Source organism: Chelonoidis abingdonii, chromosome 2 (assembly GCF_003597395.2).
Source record: "Chelonoidis abingdonii isolate Lonesome George chromosome 2, CheloAbing_2.0, whole genome shotgun sequence".
Taxonomy (NCBI): domain Eukaryota; kingdom Metazoa; phylum Chordata; order Testudines; family Testudinidae; genus Chelonoidis; species Chelonoidis abingdonii.
In genome coordinates this window covers 243,952,569-243,980,319 of record NC_133770.1, presented here as the reverse complement: position 1 = coordinate 243,980,319, position 27,751 = coordinate 243,952,569, and the positions used below count along the sequence as shown (strand labels likewise).

The following is a 27,751-nucleotide window of genomic DNA, read 5'->3' as shown; positions in this document are numbered from 1 at the left end:
TGTTCCTTTTTTTCTAATATGCAAACAAATATACCATAAATTAAAACACTGAAACATTTTGAGTAGTGCAGATGTCGACTTGCTGTAAAAAATTTTGTAGGAGGAAACAATTTTCTATTTGTAAAGAACTAAATTAATTTCAGTAGGATACATTAATAGGTTTTTTTTTCTCATCCTTCATTTTTCCAGTTTGTTCTCTTAGCACAGGAGAGCCGCACAGCTGACAGTACATTTTTATCTCCTTAAGTAAGAAGATATGGCACTTGGAGCCAATCCATTGAGGCTCAATTTTTTTACATAAACATTTTTCAGATTAAGATCACTCTTGAAATTGGAGTTAGATTTGTTTTACAGCAGTCATTGTATGGTGCTGTTTTGCCAAATGACTATTCTCACCACATCACAATTTCAGTTCTAATTATTTGCAGGAAAATATATATTATTGGGGTACAAAATAATGCTTATAACTATTTTTTATTATTTCTGTGACTCTTTCCCTTTTCACTGTGACCACTTTGTGACTTTATCAGAAAACTGATCTACCCATTAGGCTATTGATAGGCCTTCATTCATGAAGATCTGCAGTCTGACCCAAGTCCATCCACTCAATCTCACCAAGCTATGAGAGACTTCATATAAACTGTGATTCAAAACTATACTTGTGATATATTGAAGCCAAACTTCAAAAGTATTTTAGTTTGGCAGTGGTTTTAGTTCCATTTGCCTTTACAAATAAGAGTGGTTAATTTTCTTCATCTAAGCTTTCTGAAAAATTTGCAAACTTTTTTGCTCTATCTGGGTATCCCTGCTTAAAGTTGGTGCTAGAAAGGTGCTAAAGTGACTCTCCTGATGAGTGTAGACAGGGCCTAGTCCTGCTTTTAACACATTTTACAAAATGTATGGCATTTATTCTTTGAATGTAAAAGCTTATTTAAATAGATAATATACTGTAAGTGATATTTTGATTATTTGATTATTTTTAGGTTTTTTTTCTATTGCAGAGGCGACCTCCAGATAATTCATTTTATGTAAGAACATGTAACAAAAATCCAAAGAAAACAAAATGGTGGTATCATGGTAAGTATTTAATTTGGAGTAGGAATTTCAGAAGACTGAAATGCAAAAGGCTGAGTGCAAAAATGTAACAATACAAAGTAGGATTTTAAGTAATTTTAAACACTTAAGCTTAGCGAATTTGGAACATAAAAACTTTCCCCAGGACGCCAAATAAAATATTTTTGTAAAGGAATAAATTAATTTTAGTAAGAAAACTGATTAGAGTTTTAAATATGCAAACTTAAATGGATATTTGTAGACCAGATCGGGATGTAAAACAGAAATTTTAAGAGTGGAAAAAATCAGTCAGAATAATTGGTTGATTGTAAGTTCTTACATTGCGAATTTTTATGAGCAACAGATTTTGGAAATTGCTAATACAAATTAAAAGAAGCTGAAAGTAAGAGACGTGAAAAAGAAAAGATGTATGATTATTCGTGCTTGTAAAATTGCTCGGGAACAAATCTTAGCTATAGCAATTCTAGATGAGTACTTAAAAGGTAAAGAGGTTAGCAAAACCAGAACATAAGAATGGCCGTAATGGATCAGACCAAAGGTCCATCTAGCCTAGTATCCTATCTACTGACAGTGGCCAATTCCAGGTGCCCCAGAGGGAGTGAACCTAACAGGTAATGATCAAGTGATCTCTCTTCTGCCATCCATCTCCAACCTCTGAGCCACTCCGAACCTCTGACAAACATGAGGCTAGGGTACACCATTCCTACCCCATCCTGGCTATAGCCATAATGACTTAACCTACGCATATTTATCCAGTATCTCTTGTAACGCTGTTATAGTTCGTAGCCGTTACAACTTCCTCAATGGTAAGATTCCACAGGGGTTGCACTGCTGTGAATGTATTGAACCTTGCGCTTATATTTGTTTAAGAACCTGCGCCGCATTATATTCTATTCTGGTGACCTACGCCTTATTCTCTGATTATGGAATAGAGATACTAAATAACCGTTTTCCGTAGTCACTTCGCCACATGCACACATCAATTTTATGTTACTCTATGCGATATTCCCCTTAGTCTCCTCTTTCCAAGCTGAAAAAGTCCTAGCCTTGAATCTTTCCTCATTATGGACCCTCTCCAAACCCTATCATTTATGTGCCCTACTGCTAAAGCTTTTCTAAATGCATATATCTTTTAGAGAGAGACCACATCTGATGGCAGTATCAAGATGTCGGCATACTATAGATTTATTATAAGGGCATTAATATATTCTCAGTGCGATCTCATCCCCGTTTAATGATTTTCCTAACATCCTGTTTGCTTTTTGACCACCCTGCCAACTGCGTGGACCTTCCAGAAACTGTCACGATGACTCCAAGATCTTTTCCTGAATAGTTAGTAGCAAATTAGCTGCCCATCAATTATAGTATGTAGGTTGGGTTTTTTCCCACAGTGTGCTTACTACATTTACCTTCCCCCTTCCTCATTAAATTTCATTGCCATTTTTGTTGCCTAACTCGGCTTAGTATTGTGCAGATCGTTTTGACAGTTCTTCACAATCTGCTTTTGGTCTAACTAGCTTGGCAGTTAGCATCATCTGCAAACTTGCCACCTCACTGGTACCCCTTTCTCCAACATTATGAATAATTGAATTTAGGATTGTCCTAGACTTATCCTGTGAACACCACTAGTTACCCTCTCCATCTGAGAATTTACCCATTAATTCTACCTTTGTTCCTCTGCTTTTAAACCATTCTCATCCATGAAGACCTTCCCTTTTATCCCATGACAACTTAATTATGCAGGACCTTTGGTAAGGGACCTTCGTCAAAGGGCTTTGCGAATCTAATACACTAGCCACTGGATCCCCCTTGTCCACATTTTGTTACCCCTTTCAAAAACTCTTAATAGTTTATAGACACCATTTCCCTTTAGAAAACCAAGTTACTTTTGCCCAACACATTTTGTCTCTTCTATGTGTCTGACAATTTATTCTTAACTATGGGTTCCACAACTTTGCCCAGGGTGGGAGAGTGGTACCATGTTAGGACTTCACCCGTCATGTAATTGCCGGGCGGATCACCTCAGAGCCCTTCTGAAATGGCTTGAATAGCATCCTTCCAGGCGCGTGTGTACAGAAGCCCGATTTAAAAGAAGGTTACAAACCCTAGTAATAGTTCCACAAACTTCACATTGGTTCTTTCAGAACTCTTGGTGTAATCCATCTGTCCCGGTGACTGTTACTTTAAGTTATTAATTAATTCCATAAAACTCCTCTCTGACCACTCAATCTGACATGTCCTCAATTTCACTACAGAAGCCGGTCTCAGTTTGGAATCGTTCCGTAACATTCCTCAGGACCGTGGAAGACTGAAGCACGAATTGATTCATTTCTCTCTAAGACTGCTCCTTTTCCTATCTCCATCATCGAGGGATTCCCATGGCATGGTTCCTTTCTGGTCTTAAAAAACATTTATAGACCGGTTTGAGTTTTGTTAGCTTTCTCAATCGACGCCTTTTGCTTTTCGAATACATTTGGGAATGTTTATGCTCCTTTCTATTTACCTCGCTAGGATTTGACTTCCACTTTTTAAAGGAAGCCTTTTTATCTCTTACTGCTTCTTTTACATGGTTGTTAAACCACAGTAACTCTATTTTAGTTTTTTTTATTTTGTTTCTTAATTTGGGGTATACATTTAAGTTGAGCCTCTATTATGGTGTCTTTAAAAAGCACCCATGCAGCTTGTAGAGATTTCACTTAGTCACTGTACCTTTTTATGCCACAGTGTTGGGCTGTTGAGATGTTCTTCCCACCACAGGGATTTTAAATGTTGTTATATTAGGAACACTATTTCCAAGCGGTCCTGTTGTTATTACTTCTTGGACCAGCTCCTGCGCTTCACTGAGGACTAAATCTAGAGTTGCCTCTCCCCTTGTGGGTTCCCATACCAGCTGCTCCAAGAAGCAGTCATTTAAAGTATCGAGAAATTTTGTCTCTGCATTTTGTCCTGAGGTGACATGTTCCTAGACAATATGGGAATTATTGAAATCCCCCACTATTATTGAGTTCTTAATTTTGATAGCCTCTCTAATTTCCCTTACCATTTCATCGTCACTGTCCTGGTCACGTAGTCAGTAATAGATCTCTAATATTATATTCTTATTACAGCATGAAATTTCTATCCATAGATATTCTATGGAACATGTGTATTCACTTAAGATTTTTACTTCATTTAATTCTACATTTTCTTTCACATATAGTGCCACTACCCCCCTGCACGACCTGTTCTGTCCTTCCGATATATTTTGTACCCCGGAATGATTGTGTCCCATTGATTATCCTCTGTCCACCAGGTTTCTGTGATGCCTATTATATCAATATCTTCTTTTTATTACAAGGCATTCTAGTTCACCCATCTTATTATTTAGACTTCTAGCATTTGTGTATAAGCACTTTAAAAACTTGTCACCATTTATTTGTCTGCCCTTTTCTGATGTCAGATTCTTTATGTGAATGTTTATCATCTGATCTGGCCCTTACATTATCCTCTTCCATCCTCTGTTCCTGACTATAACCTAGAGAATCTCTATCAATGCACTCACCTCTAAGAGAAGTCTCTGTCCGATCCACATGCTCCTCTGCAGCAGTCGACTTTCCCCCATTTCCTAGTTTAAAAACTGCACTACACCCTTTTTAATGTTTAGTGCCAGCAGTCTGGTTCCACTTTGTTTTAGGTGGAGCCCATCTCTCCTGTATAGGCTCCCCCATCCCGAAAGTTTCCCCAGTTGCTAGTGAATCTAAACCCCTCCTCTCTACACCATTGTCTCATCCACGCATTGAGACTCTGAAGCTCTGCCTGCCTAGCTGGCACTGCGCATGGAACTGAGAGCATTTCTGAGAATGCCGCAATAGAGGTCCTGGATTTCAGTCTCTTCCCTAGCAGCCTAAATTTGGGCTCCAGGATGTCTCTCCTACCCTTCCCTATGTCATTGGTGCCTACATGTACCACGAGCGCCGGCTCCTCCCCAACACTACACATAAGTCTGTCCAGAATGCTGTAATTATTTTAATATGAAAACACTGATCTATTAAATACAATAGGTCGTGTTGGTAAAGTGGATTTAATACTATGTTCTCTGAAATAAGTGTATATAGGATATTTTAATTGAAGAATAAATATCTTGGATGATTTCCCATGCCAAGTAATGACAGACTTGCTGCAACTCAAAAAAAAAAAAAAAAAAAAAAATGCATCCCGGAGCTGTCCCCTGACTTTCAGAATTAATGTGAGCCAAGCAGCTCTTAAAGAGTTCCCAAGATTCTTTAGGTTAAATACTCTTTTCTAGTAGAATTTGATGTAGGGTATTACTCTGTTTCCAATGAGAACTTAACAGTATCAGCTGTTGATATATATTTAGGTAACTTTAATCTGTTTATCATTTGCATGTACCTTACCTTATTTTCAATTTCAAAATTTGAGCCAAGAGTTAAAGGATAGCAAATCCTGTCATCCACAAGACTAATGTGATGTTTCAGGAACATTTCAATAATCACGTCCCCTTTCTTCTCTTGTAACATGTTTTTTTATTTTTTTCTGGTCCTCAGTTCCTTAATTATAGTCAATTTTTTCCCTCTGATTAATTCTGGAGAAATATATAATACTTTTTTTTCTGAAGGATGTGAGCACTGAAGAATTATCCCTGAAACTAGGTGGGCAGACAATACCAAAAAATGCAAAGTTTCAAGTGTGTGGGTTCCAGAATCTGGGGAAATGAAGGACAAAATTAGAGCTAAGATAATAAATGCCTGGCTCAAATGGAAAGCGATAAGTGGTGTAATATGTTACAGGATGAAACCAGTAAGATTGAAAGGGAAAGTTTATAAAACTTTCAGTTTTAATGTATGGCCCTGAGTGTTGGGCAACAAAGAAACATGAGTAAATTATCTGTTCCACAGAAATGTCAAGGTTGAGAGTGAGTGGTGTAGCCAAGAAAGAGCATGTGAGGAAAGTGTGTGTGTTAAGAGACATGCTCAAGGGTAATGCCCATAAACAAAAAGTGGAGTGCAGGCTCATGTGGCTTGGTCATGTAAAGAGCAGTTCTGATAACTGTGTGGGTAAGGAACAGATCAAGACTGAATTAAAAAGATAAGAGGCCAACCCAAGAAGTAATGGAGGGATATTATAAAGGAAGCTGTTAGGATACGATATGAAAGAAAATACAGCATTTAACAGAGCAAGATGGTTTGATGAGATTGACACAAGATTTTTTTCTTAACAATTATCTTATTTCCTCTTGGTAGTCATCTTCCAAGAAGACTAGCTAAGAGATTTTCTTTAATAGCTTTCATTTTGTGATGAGATCTGATCTAATTTTAATCTTAATCTGTGTCAGAGAAGATGAGACTTCTTTAGGATGTAGGGCTGAGGTCTCTGCATGGTAGCAATCTCTAAGTGCTATTCCAGTTTTCCTACAAGTGAAAAATTGGATTTGAAAGTGAAAATCTAGATATAAAAATAAACATGGTTATCTGATTCTGAAAGTTGATGACTAGCATTTATATAGTGGCTGAACTTCTATTTCCATTCAACTAGTTATCAAATGGTTCTTTACGCTGTGGAAAATTCTCCAGCCTTTCTTTTCTGATTGAAAGGCAGAAAAATAGACTAATTGCAGAACAAAACTGGGTAACGGATAAAACTAGAGTGAGATCAACTCAAACTTAAGAAGGTTACAGTCAGGAAAGGACAAGTCTGTTTAAAAAATGACTCATGCTGCTGAAATTGGAAAGTTTTCATATATATAACACCTAAATCAATTTTCACTTCCTTTCCTAGTTGCTAATTATCAAAGATGTGATATTCTCCCCTTTGCTCAGTCCTTTAAAAATAAGTGTCAGTTCTGGAGCAATACTGGACTATTAAATTTTAAATTTGTCTCTATCTGGTGAGTTAATGCGTAGCAAGCCAGGGTGTGAATCTGCATCACACTAACTTGCTGTGAACTATCTGGCAATGTGAAACCTGTTACTGACTACTAAATGTACTGTAGTGTGCTTTGAGGTATTCACGTTTCAAGAGAACGTATTACTCCTGGGAGAAGTCTGTGCCACTGAGCACGTTCAGAATTCATGTCCCCTGCAGATTTCTTTGCGGAAAAATATGGGGAAGCAAAGGGAAGCCATAAGAGCAGTCACGCACCCCTCACCAGCAGTGTGAGTGCATCATTTCAGGCACCCAGAGCAGCTGTCAGAGAGTTATCCCCACTCCCCTCCTGTGGTGATTTGTCCCGGCCGGTGGCTTCTACCCTGTGTGAGGCTCAGCTGCTAGTCCTGGCTGGGCTGGGGTCAGGGGAAGACGGGACTTCCTCTTCCCCCTGCAAGGAGCAGCTGGGGCTGGGTCAGACCCACCCCTGAAACTTCCCTGGTTGCAGGATGTTACCCTCCTCTCCTGCTTCCTGCCCTCATTTTCAGCCACAGGAGGAGGGGTCACTGTACAGAGAGCTGCTCCCCTGTCCACCAAATCCCTGTGAGTCTGGACCCCCCTGCCAAGCCCCTTCCTGCACCCAGAGCCCCCCACACTAGACTCAACCACCACCAATCTCCACCACCCTTTGCATCCAGACCTCTGCCAAGCCCCTCCCCTACACCCAGACCACCCCTACTGAGCCCCTCTCCACTTGAACTGTCACCCCGACAAGCCCCACCACCACGTTGAGACCCTTGCATCCCCTCCCCACTGAGCCCCAACCAGCTGCACCGAGATGGACATCCACTCCCCCCAGCACCCAGACATCCCTGTTGAGCCCCCTCACACACAGACCCTCCTGCTGAGCCCCATCCCCCACACTCTGCTGAGTCCCAACCACCTTCACTTGGACCCACTGCAGACTCCCATTCCCCCTGCACTCAGAACCTGCCCCTGTACATCCAGATCCCACCTTGCACCCCGACTGAGTTACCCCGACTGAGATTGCCCTCCACTAAGTCCCTCCACACTTGGATCCTGCCAGGCTGAGCCTGTTTGCCCCGCACCTGTGCAAGTGTGAGACTCTGTCCCTCTCGTTTACTATCTTGGTGAACCAGTCATGGAGGGGCAGGGCCATGGGGTGTTTCTATTCAGGTACAGCCCTCACCGCTGAATCTGTGTCCCTCGGTGGGAGGTGAGGGGCTGCAGAGTGATCTCCCATCTCTGTGCAGCCAGTGGCCTTTGCTCCCCACTGCTATGCTGGAGGCTGCGCATTTATTGATAAATAAAATATGCAGATTTTTGCAGAACTTTAGAATATCATGTACAGGGTTTTTTGTTTTTTTTTTGGTCACAGACTGTTTAATGTTTTGGTCCAGAATTCCCTCAGGAGTATCCTATATTGCCCTTACTATCCTCTCTTAATTACTGTAGTTAAAATCTGCTGCTGCTATATGACAATGACACCAGCAGAGGGAGTTAGAAAGAGATTGTTTAAAATCTAATTCCTTTGATTGAAGATGTGCTGGATTGTGGGAAGTTGGGAAGCTTAGCTTGAGAGCTGATCTTCCTGCTTCTGCAAAGAGCTGTCCTCAGCCTTATATACTCTTAAGAAGTTGTTGTGATCTGCCCTTTTCAAAACAAGAGGAAGCAGTCAGTCCCATTTTCCCATCTCCCTGTTGCAGGGGAACAAGCATTTTCCGCTTCTCCAAGAAGTCCATGGCTACCTCGATATAACACGACCCCATATATAATGAATTTGGATATAATGCGGTAAAGCAGTGCTCCGTGGGGGTGGTGCTGCGCACCCCAGTGGATCAAAGCAAATTCAATATAACACAGTTTCACCTGTAATGCGGTAAGATTTTTTGTCTCCAAGGACAGCGTTATATTGAGGTAGAGGTGAAGTTGATATTCCGATCATAGCCTCGCAAGTAGGAGCCTTTATAGTGACATAGGCATATGGTTGTTCTCAGATCTGCCCTCACCCCATCTGATTGTGACTCTTTGGGGATTTTTGTCTGATTCCAAATAAACAGTGTCACTTAAGGTATTTGATATATGTTCCTGAGCCTCCCCTACCTAGGCAGGAGATAGATTCCTGTGGAAGCAGTATGGTGTTTGTCCCCAACCAGTGTTGCTGATTGCTGCTGCTTTTCCTGACACACCTCCAGGACTATCTGTAGATGGTTGAGATACTCACCCTTTACCTCTAATGCACCTTATTCAATTTGTAAATGAAGAGTTTTAGTTCTTCACCCTCCTTCTGTTGCCATGAAGTCGTCTTTTTCATGTAATGTTATCAAAGACAGAGTATCTTGCAGTCAGGATGGAGTGGGAGAGTATATTTAATTTAAAATATACACTTTTTTTTAAATTTAGAGAGTACAGAAATATTGATAAGGTCAACACTTTTTTTTTGTTTTGTTTAGGCTTATACAGTTTCATGTAGCCTTTATTATGTACATTTTAAGACAGTACTGTTCTCACCTCTGAATTAGATATACATGGAAGAAAAGTAAATGGCCAAATTATCTCTCCTGAGGACAGTGAGACTCTTTTCAGGTCTCTGGTATGTTTTCCTCCTGTCTTCTCCACTCTTTTGTTGTTAATCACTTATCTTGTATCCCTTGTTTGATAACATTGTGCAGACTCGGTTTACCAAGTTACCACATCTGTGTACCTATATAATTAAAATATTCTCATGCATAAATCACAATAACTAACCTGAACTAATACATTTTTGCTTATCCTGCTAACACTTACTTTTATCTGTCTACTTCTATCTAATCTCTGCTGTCACCCCTTCTGGCTCTATCCAGTTCTTACCTTACAATAATGGTTATTCTTCTTACTGATCTTTTTTTATGGCCTTGAGTTTTTACTTGTTAGCTTGTCTTGTTGCAGGGGCCACACCTGGAGCCCTCTTGTCACTCTGCTTCATCTTGCTGTTTGCATAGACCAAAGGTTTCACAAATAAGACACAAAAACCAAGTTTCATGGTTTACACAACCTTGAATCAGTTCCAACTGAGTTCTGAAATGCTGCATCAATAGAAACACATTCAAAAAGCCAAAATTCCTTTATATATTATTATAATACTACATTTATAACATTAATTTCTCTAACATTATTTGACATGTATATTTGAGTAAAACAATTCATTACAGTTATCTAAAAAAACGTGAATAACTCCACTGTAAAATGGGATTTGGAAAAGATTTTAAAAGGCAGAAGTTTTTCAGGCATAAGTATCTGCTGTAGCAATGGGGACTGGAGGTGGGGGGGGAAGCCTGACAAATTTGCTTTGGAGTATGAATGAGGTTTTTCCCCTAGTATTCTTTAGGGTATGTCTGTGCTGCAGTAAAACATCTGTGACTGGTCCATGTCAGTTCACTTGGGCTTGCAGAACTATAAAACTGCAATGTAGGCATCTGGACTCAGGTTGGAGTTTGGGCTCTGGGACCATCCCATTTTGCTGAGCCCTGTGAGCCCAAGTCAGGTGACATGGGCCAGCCACAACTGTTTTATTGACATGTAGACACATCCTCTGAGAGACAGATCCATCCTTAAGCTTAATTTATTCAACTGTCTATAACTGAGACCATTTTTGTGGACATATTGAAAATCTTCAGATGACTTGGAATATTGGGAAACAAGAAACAAATCTGAAAGTTAATGTATTGCCATTAATATTGTGTTTTACTAGGGAACTGTGTGGGAGCACTTACATACATTGAATTGATGGAAGAAAATTCTGTGTGAAATACTTTAGGTTTATAATGTCAACTTATTACAGTTTGCCTTCTATTATACCAACTACAGTTTGTGTGGTTGTTCCTGAGACACTCTCATCTGTGGCAGAGAATAGCTATCTTCTCCCCTTCTATTGAAGTTTATGCTTACCACCTTCTCTCACTACTGCATGTAATTTTGTAATATATCTTGCCAATATTGGTCAGGAAGCCACTTCTTGAGTAATCCAGCTTGTCAAATAACCTCTTTCAAATAAATGGTGAAAAATCTTGTGTAGTCTGAACTCAATTGTAGGTGACAGTGTGGTTTGCACAAAATGTGGCCTCCCTGGTATTCTTTCTTCTGTTTGAAAAGTCTGTGTATTTATTAGTAATCAAAAGCTCAAAGCATGAAAACTAAGATGCATAGTTTGTACAGTGAAGGGGCAAAATGCTGAGAGAAAACATTGTTAACTTCAGGTTTACAGTGGATTGGATTGTTAAATACTGAATAAAAAATATTTAATATGAAAAATAACTCTTTTTTGTAATGAGATTAGTATATACCACATTAATAAATCATAATTTTGATAAACACGTTTTTCCTAAATTCACTGTGCAGCACTGGACAAAGTTTCATAGTTTTTTATCTTGCTTTGTAACCTGTATTCAATTTCCTTAAAACAGCAGTGTTCAGACATTTGTTGTACTTTCACCTATGCGGAAACGTGTATGCTAGGAGTTGCTTCTGCATCTGTACCTCTCAGAAAATTGGGATTTGAATGTATATTTGTTTTCCATAAATCTTTTTTTGTTTTAAAGATGACACCTGTTGATACCACCATTTTGTGATCCTCCTAGCAGAAGATTGTCCTACTGAGAAAATGAGCACTTTGATCATTCAGTCTTTGAACTTAAACCTTTGACTGGAAGTGACCTATAGACAATGAAGACTACTTCCTTTGACTGCATTTTTACTAGTGTGCATTCTGGGCGCATGTTGATCGCTGGTTCAGTCCATGCAACTGACATGCTTTAGTGATACAGTATTAATGCAGGTGTCTGGAAATGTCAGAAAAATTCCATTTATTTTTATTTTTAAGCTTTTGGCAGAATTCCAGGTCTTCATGTATTGTGCAATAACAGTTGAACTCGTTGGCGGGTTTATGGCATCCATTGCCGGCAGTGGATGTTATACCAGTAAGTTTTGATCCTGCTGCAAAAAAAAATTGATTGGCTGGTAGGGTTTATGGAATGTTTCGGATATATTGGGATTATAAGCAAGGGATCCAACATTACTTTGAAACCATCCCATTCTTTTATATTTGGATTCTGTGCACTGTGATCACAAAACTAGCAGCATAATTAACATGCTTAGCTAAAGTACTGTAATAAGATCATCACATATTTATTAAATTGTTTATCTACTGTCAAATTGTTTTGACATGGAAGGTTTTCACGTGACATTGGGAGATAGGTACGTTATCCCTATGGTGAAATAAAAATACCTTTTTTGTATGGTAGTTACTCTTATGTTTAATACAAAGATATGAGTAATTGGGTATGAGTGGCTTAATCAAGACTTGTTTTGGAGATACAAGAAGATGGCAGTGATATAATTAAATTTGCTGCAGTCCACAATTGGGCCTGTAATTTGTACATTAGAACTTCTTTCCATGTAGATTGCACACTGTTACTTCCTGCTAGCCATCAGCATGAGCCCTACTGCCTACACAATTTCATTTATTTATGTGTTTGAAAACAATCCATTTAACGTTTGTTTGCATTTTTGTTGTGTTGTATGTCATGTTTGAATGTTACAAAACAATATTTTGATTGAAAAGCTTTGTCAGAAGATATTTTCTTGTAAATTATTTCTTTACCTTGTAAGCATCGTCTTGTCTTTTAATCCTGTACTATAAAGAAAGAAATACATTTTTGACAGAGGCTTAATGTTTTGACACAAAAGTGTGGGCCTTTTTATTTAAGTTTAGACAAAAGTATATTTTCTTAACTTGCTTGTCCTACAGGCATAATAATTTTTTTCCGGCTTTTTCTTCACAAAAATTTAATTACAGCTAGATTAACTTTTTTCTACAGAGAAATAATTGTTGAAAAATAGGTAATGGTTCTCACCACTGTGTAATTTTATGATACTACAAGCAAGCTGTCTTTTTAGGAAGCACTGATGTCTTTTATATACTTACTACCTTTAGACATATGCAACATTTCTATAACAATGCTGTTTTTACTGTTGCCTTATTGTTGACTCCTTTAAAAAAAAATAGTCTAAATCAAATAACTATTTACTTTATTTTTAAAATAAGAACTAGAAACAGCTAAACTTAAAAAAAGAACAAAAATTGGCTGAAAATATTGAAATATTTTTTTACTGCTGTATAATTGACAAATTGTATAGCCTTGTACATACTTCTGATGTTATCTAATGTTTAAAACATAAATTTTAAGTGTAAATGCTGAACTCAGGGTGGGTAGAACTCAAATGGATCAGCTTTGTACAGCCATTGAATTATGGATATTATCAGTAAAGTAGGGCTATTATGCTATCTTTTCTGTTATATTAGAAACCCTTTTTGGCCTTTAAAACTCAACAGTAAAAAGTAGTTGTGAATATAAATTTGGTGTATATATCCTTTCACAATGAACTTTTTTTTTAAAAAGGGGGGGAAAAATGTCAGTTTTTGTTGAGCCAAAAATCACTTTGAGAATTGAAACAGTTGTGCTCCTAATTATAACTAACTTGTATTTAGCATGAATTTGCAGATGTAAATTAATCATAACAATCCAGTTAATATCTGCAAACTGTTACTATGCATGAGCAGTAACTTTTTATGAATATTTAATCTATTTCTTATTAACATACCTGCTCTGTATTACTGATTGACTTGATTGATGTATCTTTCAGAATTCCATGTATTTCTCTTCATACGTCTGGTTCACATAATGGATCATGTCAAATATTCACTTGCTAATCCACAGTAAAGAAACAGTACTATGACACAGCTTAATGCCTCTGAAAGAATTGTTACAGTGCATCATGTCAAAGATTGATGTAATTGTTTTCATACTGTGGATTGGGATAATACAATATAATGGTTTGAAGAAGCTTTATAATGTACTGTATCTTATCAAAGATACATGCTGTAGTGTTTAGCATTATACCTTGATTCACCTTTCAGCACCATTGTATGGATTAGCAGAGAGATGAATAAGTAAATAATCAAATAGCTGGCCTAATTTATGCTGCTGTTTAAAACAAAAAATATGAAAACCATATTAAAGTAACATGGATATTCTTATTTAAAACCAAAAAAGCAAGTTATATTAGAAAAAGCATAACAAGTTAACTGTCTTGGATTCTGTTTTCTGTTGCTATTTGGTAGATTAAATTCACCCAGTAGAGAAGACCAGCACAAAGCCTGTGTGCCACATAAGTCCTGAAAATAGTGAAGTTACTCTGGTAGTGCTGGCCTGTCTCAAAATCGGGTTTACAGTGGATGTAAGTGGTGTTGGTCTTCCCCAGGGGTGAATTTTACCCTGTGCGTTGAACTCTTTATCAGTGGGAGTTCCTCATATGAAGTGGCAACAGAATTTGCTCCAAACTAGCTTGCTTTGCTTTTACATCAATATTCAGATTGTTATACATTTGTTTTGTGTGTTTATACCATAACACAATAAATACTTATTTTTAAAATAGATCAGTGCCCTTGAATGGAAATAAATGTGACCCCTACATGGTGAAGTACGGAAGCATTTCCCGTACTTTTTGTTTAGATGTCTGACACACAGCTGTCAGAGTGATTGCAAAATGATGCAATGGAAATCGAGATGTTTATGTAACACTGATGTGCTTAACTTTCCTCCTCAAGTATATATTGCAAAGGCCTAAGGAAATACTTTCTTTAAATTTGAGTACTGTAATAGGGAAGGGAGACTATCCACTAGATTATGCTGCTGCTTTGGGGCCATTTTTTAGTTTGCGCAGATATTTATATACACTTATGTCATGGTTTTGATGCCCTTTTGGCAAGCACTTTAAATACTGAATGGGGAGCAGGAATATTGTAGACTCTTTTTTGTTTACTTTGTGAAGAGAGATTATTTTACTTCAGAGTACATTTTTGGACTGTTCTGGGAAGACATATTTCATCACATCAATAAATTGGTTCATAATTTCGTGTGGTTCCTACTTCAGAAAGGCATGAAAACTCATCTTCCACTTCAGAGGAAAAAGGAAAACCCTTGGTATCCAAAAACTAATTCTGTGAAAAGTAAGGTCTTTTAAATATTTGTGATTGGTGACAACAAATATTATTTTACATATTTTTGGTGTTTGATGTTTACCAACTTTCTTTTCTTAAAATCTAGCACAACATAGTTAAAATTTGAGATGAGTGCACATTAAAGTGACCTTTACGGTCAGTTCTAAAATAGAAACCAAATGGCAGCTGAACTCCCTTTTCCTACAACTCATTTTTGTAAGGATCAAAAGTTAATTAAACTGAGCAATGGGAGGAGAAGAGAGATTGACTTTGGTTTGTATGTATGTACACTTAGTTGTTGATGTGTAATCCATGTGGCAGCCCAATGTTTCCACAGTTCCTGCAATGAGAATTTTAAGGGAACGGAATTTTGGATATCTTTATAAAATTGGAAGAGATTGAAGGTATTATGTGCTTTAAACTCTCAAAATAAATAATTGTCACTAATTTAAAAGTTTGGCTACTGTTGCCATATTTTAATTTTGATTTTTTTAATAGCAGTACTGTATATTCTGTGCTCTTACATATTTTTCTTTTTCTTCCCATCATGCTCCTCTATTCTGTATTCTAAAGGATATTCATCAGATTATTGGGCATTCTTAGTTTAATTTTCTATGGTAGATTAAACATCTTTGGAGCTTTTTATGTTGTATTCCTTTTTTAAAATAAACTTGTAGTGCAAGATCATTTTTTAAAACGTTGTAATTTGAAAATAAACATTGTGAAACTGCTCCCTTTGTTAGTGAAGGCAAAAATTGTTAAAGCTAGTGGATCATTTTCCTGTTAAATCTGGAAGAGTGGATCATTTTCCTTTTTGTTAAACATCTGGAAGAATGAGTATCTACACACTAAAATGAGATTGTACAGCCCTGTTGTCCTTCCAGCACTATTGTACACCTCAGAAATGTGGCAGAGGGTGAAAGTACACAAAAGGAAGCTGAATGCACTCCACCGGTGTTGTTTAAGAAGGCTATTGTAAATTCATTGCAGAGATTGTGTAATCAATGTGGAAGTGCTGCACTGCAAAGGACAGCAAACTCTGGGCTCAATGATTGGATGCGGATGATCATAGAATATCAGGATTGGAAGGGACCTCAGGAGGTCATCTAGTCCAACCCCCTGCTGAAAGCAAGACCAATCCCCAACTAAATCATCCCAGACAGGGCTTTTTCAAGCCTGACCTTAAAAACCTCTAAGGAAGGAGATTCTACCACCTCCCTAGGTAACCCATTCCAGTGCTTCACCACCCTCCTAGTGAGAGAGTTTTTTCTAATATCCAACCTAAACCTCCCCCCCCCCCGCAACATGAGACTATTACTCCTTGTTCTGTCATGTGGTACCAGCCCAAGATCGATAACTGTTCTGTCTGTTCACAAACGTGGTAGTCAGGTTTCTCAAGGACCTACAGAGGGTCAGGAATCCCACCCCTCCCTAGGACCTAAACCTGGTCCAGTCAAAGCTTATGGGACCCCTGTTCAAACCTGTTTGAACCAACCTGCTTGCTACTTACACCTCTCTTGGAAAGTAGCCTTCCTGGTGACCATCACGGCCAGACAAGTTTCAGAGATCTGAGCTCTCACTTTGGAACCACCATACATAGTCTTTTTCAAAGACAAGGTCCAGTAGCGACTGTGCCCGTTCCTCCCGAAAGTCGTATCAGTTCCATTACAGTCACACACTTTTTCTGCCAATCTTCTACCCTAAACCACATGCGAACGGGGAGGAACAGTGACTCCACTGGCCCTCTACATACAAAGAACAAAACCATTCCACAGATCCACTCAGCTCTTCATAGCAATGGCAGAAAGGATGAAAGGTCTCCCCATTTCAGCACAAAGAATCTCATTGTGTATGTTACACCCTTGCTAACATGTCACCCCTGGCTAACCTGGTGGCTCACTCTACAAGGTCTCAAGCTTCTTGCACAGGTTTTTTTAGCACAGGTTATAGTTCAGGTCATATGCAGGGCAGCATTCTGGTCATCATTTTCATAAGTTCACCACACACTATGCCATTACTCAATAGGCCAGAGCCAATGCTGGCTTTTGCTGGGCTGTGTTACAATCAGCCTATATTTGATCTTCAAACCTGCCTCCGGGTCAACTGCTTGTGAGTCACCTACATTGTAATGGACAAGTGCAAGCACTGGAACTAAAAAACAGTTACTAACATTTCTGTAACTGTTCTTTAAGATGTGTTGCACATGTTCATTTCAAAACCCACTCTCTGTCACCTCTTCAGAAGTGGTTGGTAAGAAGAAACTGAAGGAGGGCAGAGGCGGTGGTGCCCCTTATACCAGCGTTATGAGCACGCAATGCCAGAGAGAGCTAGAGCTGACAAAAAGGATACCGCTAAGGGAAAAATTTCTGGCAACTGTGCATGGTGGGAGGCACAAATACCTAAACTGTAAAGGACACGTGCAACACATCTCGAAGAACAACAGGTACAGAAAAGTTTAGTAACCATTTTTTCTTGTGACGCTGACTTCAGCTTGCAGTGTAAGTGAGCTTTGGGTCCCAGTGACAGATTGATCTGAAACTTCTGTCTAATGTGATTTCAGAGATACACATTGATGAGTCTGTTATCTGGGCAAGTCATCTTATTCCAACAGGTCCATGATGAACAGCTGCTCTCTATAGAGTGGAGTGGACTGAAGCCTGGTCACATTTTTTTCTTGACAATTTGAGTAATATTTAAAGGATTTTGTACAGATTGATGTCTGACTGCATAGCTCATAGCTGTAATGTGGCTGGCCTGAAACTAGGTTGTTATACTGCATTTAGTTTGAGGTAAGGCTGCTAATGGGGCATGCCTCGGATGTTTCCATTGTAGACACTTGCGAAGCAGTTACATAATCTTTATGTATATGTGCAAAGCCCTACTACTTTGATTTGGCCCCCTGGAGGGAATCCTGAACCCCAGGGTTATTCTTTGAGTGCTTGCTCGTATTGATTCCAATTAGTGCACAGCCATCAGAATTTTTACCCTAGCAACACTCGGTGGGTCAGCTGTGAAGCCCCTGGAGCAATGCCTTCATGGCACTTGATATATACCCTAGCTGATCCAGTGCTGCCTCAGTTCCTTCTTGCCGCCTGTGATGGTCGTTGGAACTGTGGATTTCTGCTTCATTGCTCTCCACTCTCCCTAGTATAGTTTATTGTTATAGTTCTTGATAATTATAGTTCGTATTAGCGGGGTTACGGGTTTTTCCCCTCCTGTCCAATATTTCTCTTGGGCTCATGCCCAAGGCTCCGGGATTCGAGTCCTGTGCTTCCTGCTCTAAGCCCATGTCAATGGGTGAACCCCATGACTCTGGCCTAAAGCTTCTAGGAGAGTCTCATGAAGCAGACAAATGCAGGATCTGCAAAGGGTTTCATCCCCAGACTAAGAAGGAGCGGGACTTTTGTTTAAAACAGCTCCTCATGGAGGTGGCTCTTAGCCCTCAGCCTCCGGTGGCTTGCCAAGATCTGGGACCAAGTGCTTTGGTGCACAGCGCCCCAGCGGCAGGAGCTGCCCTGTGGTTGGATTCTGAATGAGACCCACAGTACTGACACTCCTCAGCACCGCAACCGACTTCATTGACTTGGCACCCCTTCCATTCTCCTGGCCAGAAGTGTCACTGGAAGCCGGAAAAGGGTGGCCCACCTCCTCAGAGACCAGCCTCCCTGGAACTGCCTGTGGAGACTGCAGCGGAGCATCTAGGGGCACAGCCTACAGCTTCGGAGCAGTTGAGTCTGGTGCGTCTGAACTCCACAACATGCAGCATGTTTGAGGTCCAGTTGCTGTCCACCCAGGATACCTTTGCTGCTGCAAGGGATCTTATTGCCATGACGGCATCAGCATCTTCTCAGCTTCTTGCCAAGGCACCGGTTCCTGTACATGTGGCACTGTCCCGGGGCAAGCCGGCCCTATCCACCCGTCGGTCAAACCCCGGCACTGATCCCGTTTTCAGCACCATTCCTGCTCCTGACACTGCTCGCAGTCCCAGCACCGCTCTCATTCATGGCGCAGGTCGTACTCGTGGCACAGCTAAGACTCTCGGCACCAGTCTCGATCTGCCTTCTGATCGCCGTCGAGGAGCAGATCCCGGACCTGATGCCGCTCTCAACACTGGTTATCATCTTGACCAGGTCCAGGTCCCAGTACCGGTCCGGGTCCCAGCATCGCTCCCCAGTGTCGCAGCACCGTTCCCTATTGCATCGTAGACGTGACCCAGTAGATATCCGCTCGGCACCACCGTGGCCCTCATGTTCTGCTTTTTATTCTTTGGGCTCGGAAGGGGGGGTCACGTTTCTCCGAATGCGGCCATTTGGACCATAGCCGCCTGGACTCAGGGGCTGGGCATTGGCAAGTGCGGAAACAGGTCCCATTCAAGGGCCTACACAATGGCCGTTCTGGATGTCCTGGGCCTTCTACTAGGCCCAGGGTGCTCCATCTGGGGCTTCTCGATCAGCCCTGTCTGAGCCACGAGTGCCAGAGGCTACCACCAGTCGGCCGGGAGACATGGAGACCGTGGCAGCTTCCCTCTCCCAACACCAATTCCTGGTCCAGGCCCTGAGATAGATGGCACAAGACACCCTGACCCAACCCCGCAAGAGGCCCTGGGTGACCATCTTCCCCCTGCGGCCTCTTCTTCCTCCTCCTCCTCCTTCCCCAACGAGGTGGTGGCAGGCACTGCAATCTTGGGTCCCCCTCTGATAGACCTCTGTGCCTGCCAGGACCTCCTGTGCAGGGTAACGTGAAACATGAACCTATAACGAAGGAGGTGGTAGAGGTGGAGGACTCGGTGGTGGATATTCTGTCTGCAGAAGCTCCATCAAACGTGGCCCTACCCCTTATTTGGATCATCCAAACCATCGCCAGAACAATCTGGCAGCCCTCCTTGTCACAATGCGTCAGCCCTGGGATGGGATGCCCATCTCAGGGACATTCAGACACAGGGCCTATGGCCCTCATCTGCGCTCTCCCTTCATATCAATGTCTGGGAGCTGATGGCGGTGCACCTTGCCTGTCAAGCCTTCCAGTAGCGGATGGAAGGGTCGTTGTGTGGCGGTCCTCATAGACAACACCATGGCCATGTTCTACATCAGCAAAGAAGGGGGGGCCAGTTACTTCCCCCCTCCCCCGTCAGGAGGCCATTTGACTGGGAATTCTGCATGATCCACTCCTTTCACCTGGTGGTGTCCTTTCTACGTGGGGTCCAGAACACCATCTGAGCAAGTCCTTCTGTTCCCATGAATGGTCACTCTGACCAGATGTCATCCACCTCATCTTCCGAAAGTGCCAGTTTTCCTAGGTCAACCTGTTTGCCTCCAGCAGTAATCAGAAATGTCCGACTTTCACAGAGAGGAATTCCAAGTGCGCTTTCCTGGGTTCAAAGGGTTTTTTTTGCATTTAGGAGGTGGCAGCATTTACCAAGCCAAGGTCAGAGAAAAACTGCAATCTTGGGAGTGTAATACAAGCCTGGAGTAGCCAGTATTAATTTTTAGAATCCTTGCAGGCCCCCACCTTCTGCACTCGGAATGACAGAGTGGGGATTCAGCATTGACAGGGGGAGAGCTGACCCTTCCCTCCTGGGAAGTCCCCATTCCCCCATCCCGTCCCTTCATTTCCATCATGGAGCTGGATGTCTGGGCTTGATCTGGGTCTGCCTTCTCCGTGGCACTGAAAAGAAAGAGGGAAAAAACCTCCTTGGTTTTCAAGCAGCCAAAAGGAAAAATGTCCTTTTAAAAATCCTGAGCTCTGTGCTTCTGGTTCAAAACTATCCCACCGCTCTGCCACCATGTCAAGGCTGAATCCTCACTCTGTCACTCTGAGTGCAGATAAATCTGATCGCGTCTAGCTAAACATTCTGATTTACTTGCAGATTTGGAGTTTCAGATAAGGAGTTCTAGGTATGATTTGATTATTTATGATCATACCTGGCTTAAAGCTGCTTACAGAATTGCTGCTCTGTCCCTGCAGCCAGGAGAGACAAAGGGAAAGCTTTTTTCTCATTTTAAAAAGTTCTAGCCTTTCCATTGGCTCTTTTGGTCAGGTGCCCACTCCCTTTTGTTTACCTAGGGACTCTTTAACCCTTTACAGGTAAAGCAAGCTGCCACTATGGATGGCAAAGTAGACTGGAGAATCTAAGGGGACTGTCTGTGACTCCTTTGTAAAATAGTTACAGTGATCCAGGAGTTCACATTTGTTAGTGGCTTGGTAAAATGCAATTGTAGAACACACTACCAGTTTGTGGTGTCTGCCCTGTTTTTGCCAGTCTGCCATGGGGTGGGCACTCAATCATGAACCACTCCAGACAGTGTGACAATGGTATTTTTAAAATTAATAAAGCACCTGTTCTTAACGTTTTCTTTGGTCAGCCATGCTGAAGCTCATAATGTCACTGTGCTATATACACACACTCTAGGTTTCCTTAATATTTAATAAAGAAAAATTCAGATTATTAAAATACAACTTTATATAGCAAACTATCACATGGAAATTGTCTTTTGGTTACTGGAGGCAGGTTTGTAATCAGAACGAGCACATTTTTTTGTTTTACATTTTACCAATCTTAAAGATGTGCAAATATTTATAAAAACAGTACTATTAAAACAGTATAATTAAATACAAAAACGTATACAAATATTAAAGTTCATACAGACTGACAATCTTAGTGACACTGGAACTTTGTCATCCTATATTACAGGATGTTGTAGAATGTTATTTTCCTTGTTATTTGACATTACTATAATTTAGGAAATGGGTAGCACGTTTCTACAATATTGGATTAACTGTAAATCCTCTAACAGTATTAATAAAAGGGTGATTCAGCAACTGAATTAACCCTAGTTATAATATATTAATACTTGTAATAGGCTTATAAAAATGAGTATTTGCATAATCAAACATGCTAATTTTCAAGTGATTGAAAATTGTAGTATGTACTTTTGTGAACAATTTTTTTCAAACTAAGGTATGGAGGGATAATGACAAGTGTGAAGGGGTTGGAGATAAGGAGTGTAAGTTGACATCTCACCAAGATTTAAGGGTTAGTGGGTACGTAACCATGCAATTGTATTAAATGCCATGTTCCCAGAGTGTATTTAAATCACTTACAAAAATTATCTTGGTGTTCTGTCAATATGAACAAAACTTTGCTCTCACTAAGATGCCTGCATAAGATTCTATTGTGTGGTGGGTGTTAAATTATTCCCTGTAATATACAGAACACCTAGGAAACTTTTGATAGTGTCCTCTCCCAGATACTATCAAAGTGGTATGCCGTTATGTCATCAGTACTTGGAAAGCCTGATAGAGATGGCATTTTGTACTTTCTTGCTGTTGGTAGTTATAGCAATCTACTACTTGTTTTCAAGTGATGAGTTTAAAAATTCTCAAGGAGCTGTAAAATATCTGTTCTCTAAGAATAGTGGAGTCTGTGGACTCATTCTGGTCTGAGGTAAATAGTATTTAAATTGCTTTTAAACCACAGCCCTCTAGATCTTGTGTTTTAATTCGAAGAATGGATGTATTCAGCTAAAAAATTCCAGATAAAATGATTAAGTAGCAAGTGATTTTATATGAAGTTAGACATTTTTCAATTTTATTTGTGTATTTTATTTATTTTTAAATGCCAGGCAGTTGGGCTACTGCCACCTTGCAAAGCTGTCATGAAAATGTACTAGCTCAGGCACACAATCTACTATCCATGCTTTGTCATGATTATTGACAAGTAAAATATCATTGATTCTTTACTTATCTCTCAGAAGTTATTACAAATGAGAGAACAGGTATTTGCAAGTCTGGACTAATGGTTAATACATTTGGGGATTTTGCAAAATTTAATGCTATTTATCACTATGAACAAGTGAAATGACTTGTTCTATTGAATGATATAAAAAAGTTAATTCTTTAATTCAAAGTGATCAGTGCACGCCCTCTCTCGATATATACGTATAATCTCTTGTCTCTCACTACAAAAGTTGCCCAGGAAGTGTTCAGCCTCATTTAATTTCTCCTTAGTTATTCTCCTCATCAAGAGCAAGGTTATTACAACCTTGGATCTTTCTCCAGTAATTTGCCTTGGGTCTCTCAGCCCTGTCTACTCTGCCCAAGGAAAACCTGTTGGCCTTCCTGTGCTTTAAATTTGATTTGGGATTTTGTGGTAAAAATGATTTAACAGGTACCTTCTAGCCATTCCAGACATAGCCTAATGGCACCCCCATCTAATCATTTCCCAGTTCTGACCACTCAGTTCCCATGGTGATTTGCTTTCTCTATTGCAATTTTTCTTTCCAGTAGAAGACTGAGATTTGAAGTCACCCAGTTCTGAAAAGCGAAGACTTCATGCTTCTTAGGAGCTGAGTAGTCACGTTAAGCAACCAAAAACAGATCCTAGGCCATGCCAAATCACATATGTGACTGTCTTGCTGATCAGGTTTTTTTTTCCTTTTACCGTTGCCCTTCATAGATGATGTGCAAGAATCTGAAAAGTGCAAACAAGATCTATAGTTTGGTTGTGTCAACAATAGTTTGGGGTTTTTTTTAGGGCTGTCAATCGCAGTTAACTCACGCAATTAACTCAAAGTTAATTGCACTTATAACCAATAGAATACCAATTGAAATTTTAAAAATATTTTTAGATGTTTCTCTACATTTTCAATATTTATTTTAATTACAACATAGAATACAAAGTGCACACTGTTCACTTTATATTATTATTTTTTATTACAAATATATGCACTGTAAAAATAAAAGAAATAGTATTTTTCAGTTCACCTACAAGTACTGTAGTGCAATCTCTTTACTGTGAAAGTGTAACTTACAAATGCAGATTTTTTTTTTGGTTACATAACTGCACTCCAAAACAAAACACTGTAAAACTTTAGCGCCTACAAATCCACTCAGTCCTACTTCTTGTTCAGACAATTGCTAAGACAAACAAATCTGTTTACATTGATGGGAGATGCTGCTGCCTGCTTCTCCTTTACAATGTCACCTTAAAGTGAGAACAGGCGTTTGCATGGCACTTTTTGTAGCTGGCGTTGCAAGGTATTTACATGCCAGATATGCTAAACATTCGTATGCCCCTTGAAGCTTCGGTCACTATTCCAGAAGACATGGTTCCATGCTGATGATGCTCATTAAAAAAATAAAATAAAATGCATCAATTAAATTTGTGACTGTACTCCTTGGGCAGGGCAGGGAGAGAATTGTATGTCTCCTGTTCTGTTTTAGCCGCATTCTACATTCATGTTATAGCAGTCTTGGAGGATGACCTAGCACATGTTCGTTTTAAGAACACTTTCACGGCATATACGACAAAATGCAAAGAAGATACCGATGTGAAATTTCTAAAAATAGCTACAGCACTCAATCCACGGTTTAAGAATTTGAAGTGCCGTCCAAAATCTGAGAGGGATTAGGTGTGGAGCATGCTTTGAAGTCTTAAAAGAGCAACACACTGATGCGGAAACTACAAAAAAGAAAATCAACCTTCTGCTGGTGGCATCTGACTCAAATGATGAAAATGAACATGCATCAGTCCGCACTGCTTTGGATTGTTATCAAGCAGAACCCATCAGCATAGAACCATGTCCTCTGGAATGGTGGTTGAAGCATGAAGGGAGATATGAATCTTTAGCGCATCTGGCATGTAAATATCTTGCAATGCCGGCTACAACAGTGCCATGTGAATGCCTATTCTCACTTTCAGGTGCCATTGTAAACAAGAAGCAGGCAGCATTATCTCCTGCAAATTGTAACCAACCTTGTCTGAGAGATTGGCTGACCAAGAAGTAGGACTGAATGGACTTATAGGCTCTAAAGTTTTACATTGTTTTATTTTTGAATGCAGCTTTGTGTTTTACATAATTCTACGTTTGTACGTTAAACTTTCATGATAAGAGATTGCGCTACAGTACTTGTATGAGGTGAATTGAATTTTTTTTTAATTTTTACAGTGCAAATATTTGTAGTAAAAATAAATATGCGAGCACTGTACACTTTGTATTGTCACTGAAATTAATATATTTGAAAATGTAGTAAGCATCCAAAAATATTTAAAATAAATGGTATTCTATTGTTGTTCAACAGTGCGATTAATCACAATTTTTTAAATTGCTTGACAGCCCTAGGGGTTTTTTTGGTTTTGTTTTTAACCCTTGAAATTTTCCACTGTGGATATTGTCTGTGCAGTTACACAGTGGGAGCACCAGTGTAATCTGGCTTCTGAATAATAATAAATGTAGGTCTGGAAGGGACCTCAAGAAGTCACCAAGTCCAACCCCCTGTGCTGTGGCTGGTGATTTTACCTAGTATCGTCTAACCTTGCTGAGAATTGGCCTAGTGAATAGAATGATTAAAACACTGACAGGTATGCTATTGATAGCCTCTTATTAGAAAAAGACAAAATAGTCCAATGTAGAGGAATAGCTGAAAAAAATATGGAGTTGGTTGTTATGAGAAACACCCATTACATACCCAGCAAAACAGAGGACAAACAGACACTTAGATATTTGGTTACCATTTATTCATTACTCAAAGTACATTCATCGGTAAGCCCTCCACCCTTCTCCCCCCCACCAAACAACCTCACACACACATACCCAGGGGCGGCTCTAGGAATTTTGCTGCCCTAAGCACGGCAGGCAGGCTGTCTCTGGTGGTTTGCCTGCAGAGGGTCCACTGGTCCTCCGAAGCCGCGGACAAGCGGACCCAGCCGGCCTGCCTCCCTCGCAACGCTGGCAGAGCACCCTCTGCGGCTTGCTGCCCCAAGCATGTGCTTCGTGTGCTGGGGCCTGGAGTGCCCCTGAGTACACCCAAGCAAACCTATCCAATTTTTTGAATATTAACATTTGATAGAGACGCCTGGTTTAAGTATGTGTAATCAGAGAATTCACTCAATTTAACAACAACACTAGGAACAACATATCAGGGGTACTATAAAGATGCTCATTCTGTAACATGGTAACACCCTGTTAAGTAGAAAGATCCAATGATTGTATCGCTGTTTTTCTCTGATTATTGTATTGTCTCGATTTATATGTTCAAGATTGTAAACCTATTAAAACTTTCTAAATGAAGACCTAGTTTACATTAAAAAAAGAGACCACCACAACACTTGCAGTGTCTATTAACTCTTTCATCATACTGTTGTGTAGTGGCAATAGCTGAGGGACTTTAAGTAAAGTATTGTGTTAGACATAGCCTAGCCAAAACTATTTCCTAATTTGGTACAGAACAGAGATTTCACAAGCTGACAATCACCTGGGTCAAGAGTTTCTTTTTCAGAGTCTGTCTTTGCAGAATGCAGTGAATGGAAAATTCTTGTACTGTGTTTTGTTTCAAACATTCTAAACAGATATAACAACATCAGAAAAATATAAAAGGGAGAAAGTTTGGGCCCAACATTTAGGATGTTTGAAAAAGGAATTTACAAAACATAAATGTTTTTATGAACTTTTAAAAATATAATTGGAAAGTGTCTAAATATTCCCCAGAACTGTTGATTCTAAACATAGCAGCTGTGTGCTGGTGCTCAAAAACCAAAAAAGGAAAATTGACTAAAAAATGTATTACATTTAAGGTAAGCTAACATTACAAATAGTGAAAAGTAAATAGTTTTTTTTAAATTTCACTTATCTAAAGTAATTTGGATTCTGTCTACATTACAAAGATACATGTGTGAGGCATCCAGTTACTAGTGTTAACTAGTCACATAATTACAGCAAAAGTCCCATTTTGCAGCACAGGCAGGCGCATAACTATGTTTGAAGTGTCTATAAATTGTGCTAATTCCTTAAATACAGCTTGGCACCATGGTTAAAACACGTCAGGCCTCCAACTAGACTGCAAGCTGGGATGCTGCTGTAACTAGAGACCTATTAATGGTTCAACTACATTGAACTCTTACGTAGTTGAGTGTGTAGTGTAGACTGGATATTAAACAAAAAAGGATATGAGGGGGGAAAGATTGTTTGTAAGTTCTTAGACATTATAAATCACTTCTTCATCTGCTACTTTCCCTATGTCTATCAAACAGCTCTTACCGTACTTCTTGGCAAACTTGTTTTAAAAATATTTAAAAAGAACATCAAAGAAAACAAAAGAACGTGGATCTTGAGACACATACTTTAGTGGGATGCTGTGTGTAAGGCTTATAACATATGTCATACAAGTATATTATAAGGAGTTTTCATTTTTAGGACACAGGGTACTACTACTAGAAATGTATTAGCTAACAACACACCTCCAGGCCAAGTCCATTGTCAAGATAAGAAATATGCTATTTTCCTTTAGATATTATTTGATTTTGACTTTGATTTATTTACAGGTTCACTGTATATTTTTAAGTTAATTTATCTGGTCTCTCTTAGATATTAAGCTCCTCAGTGAAGAGACTGTCTGTAAAAGTGCCAAACACACTGTTGGCACTAAAAGATATTTTATATATATTTTTTCCTCCTATGTTCTGATAATTCATTCTGATCATTGGTTTGGGGGAGGGAGAGAAAAAGAGAGGCTGTCCTGTAGTGCTTAGATTACAGGCAACAATATTTCTTTCAAAGTTGAGTGCCATAAATGCTGAGACAGACTGAAGTATATCACCAATGAGACCTACAAAGTAGATTAAAAAAAACCCACCATTTTTTCTTTCAGTACAGTTTACTCACTTTTCCCAATCTTTAAAACGTGTTTCCTTGGCCTGTATCATGTTGTCATGCTCCCTGAAAGAGGGGGATGCAGTGTAGTTGTGGCCTGATGATGAGC

At 39.7% G+C, this 27,751-nt stretch overlaps 1 protein-coding gene across 2 annotated transcripts in view; it reads left to right on the top strand.

The window, feature by feature from the left end:
• The window catches only part of UBE2W (ubiquitin conjugating enzyme E2 W), a 53,707-nt gene extending 38,069 nt beyond the window's left edge, over nt 1-15,638 (top strand). The window contains exons 5-6 of one of the 2 annotated variants that reach the window (XM_032784764.2): nt 1,002-1,077; nt 11,535-15,638. In XM_032784764.2, the coding sequence (XP_032640655.1) occupies nt 1,002-1,077; nt 11,535-11,548 (90 nt within the window). In that variant the 3' untranslated portion in view covers nt 11,549-15,638. Of the gene's footprint in view, nt 1-983; nt 1,078-11,534 lie in introns of both variants that reach the window. The other variant, XM_032784762.2, reaches the window with a different exon arrangement.
• Nucleotides 15,639-27,751: the final 12,113 nt, after the last annotated feature.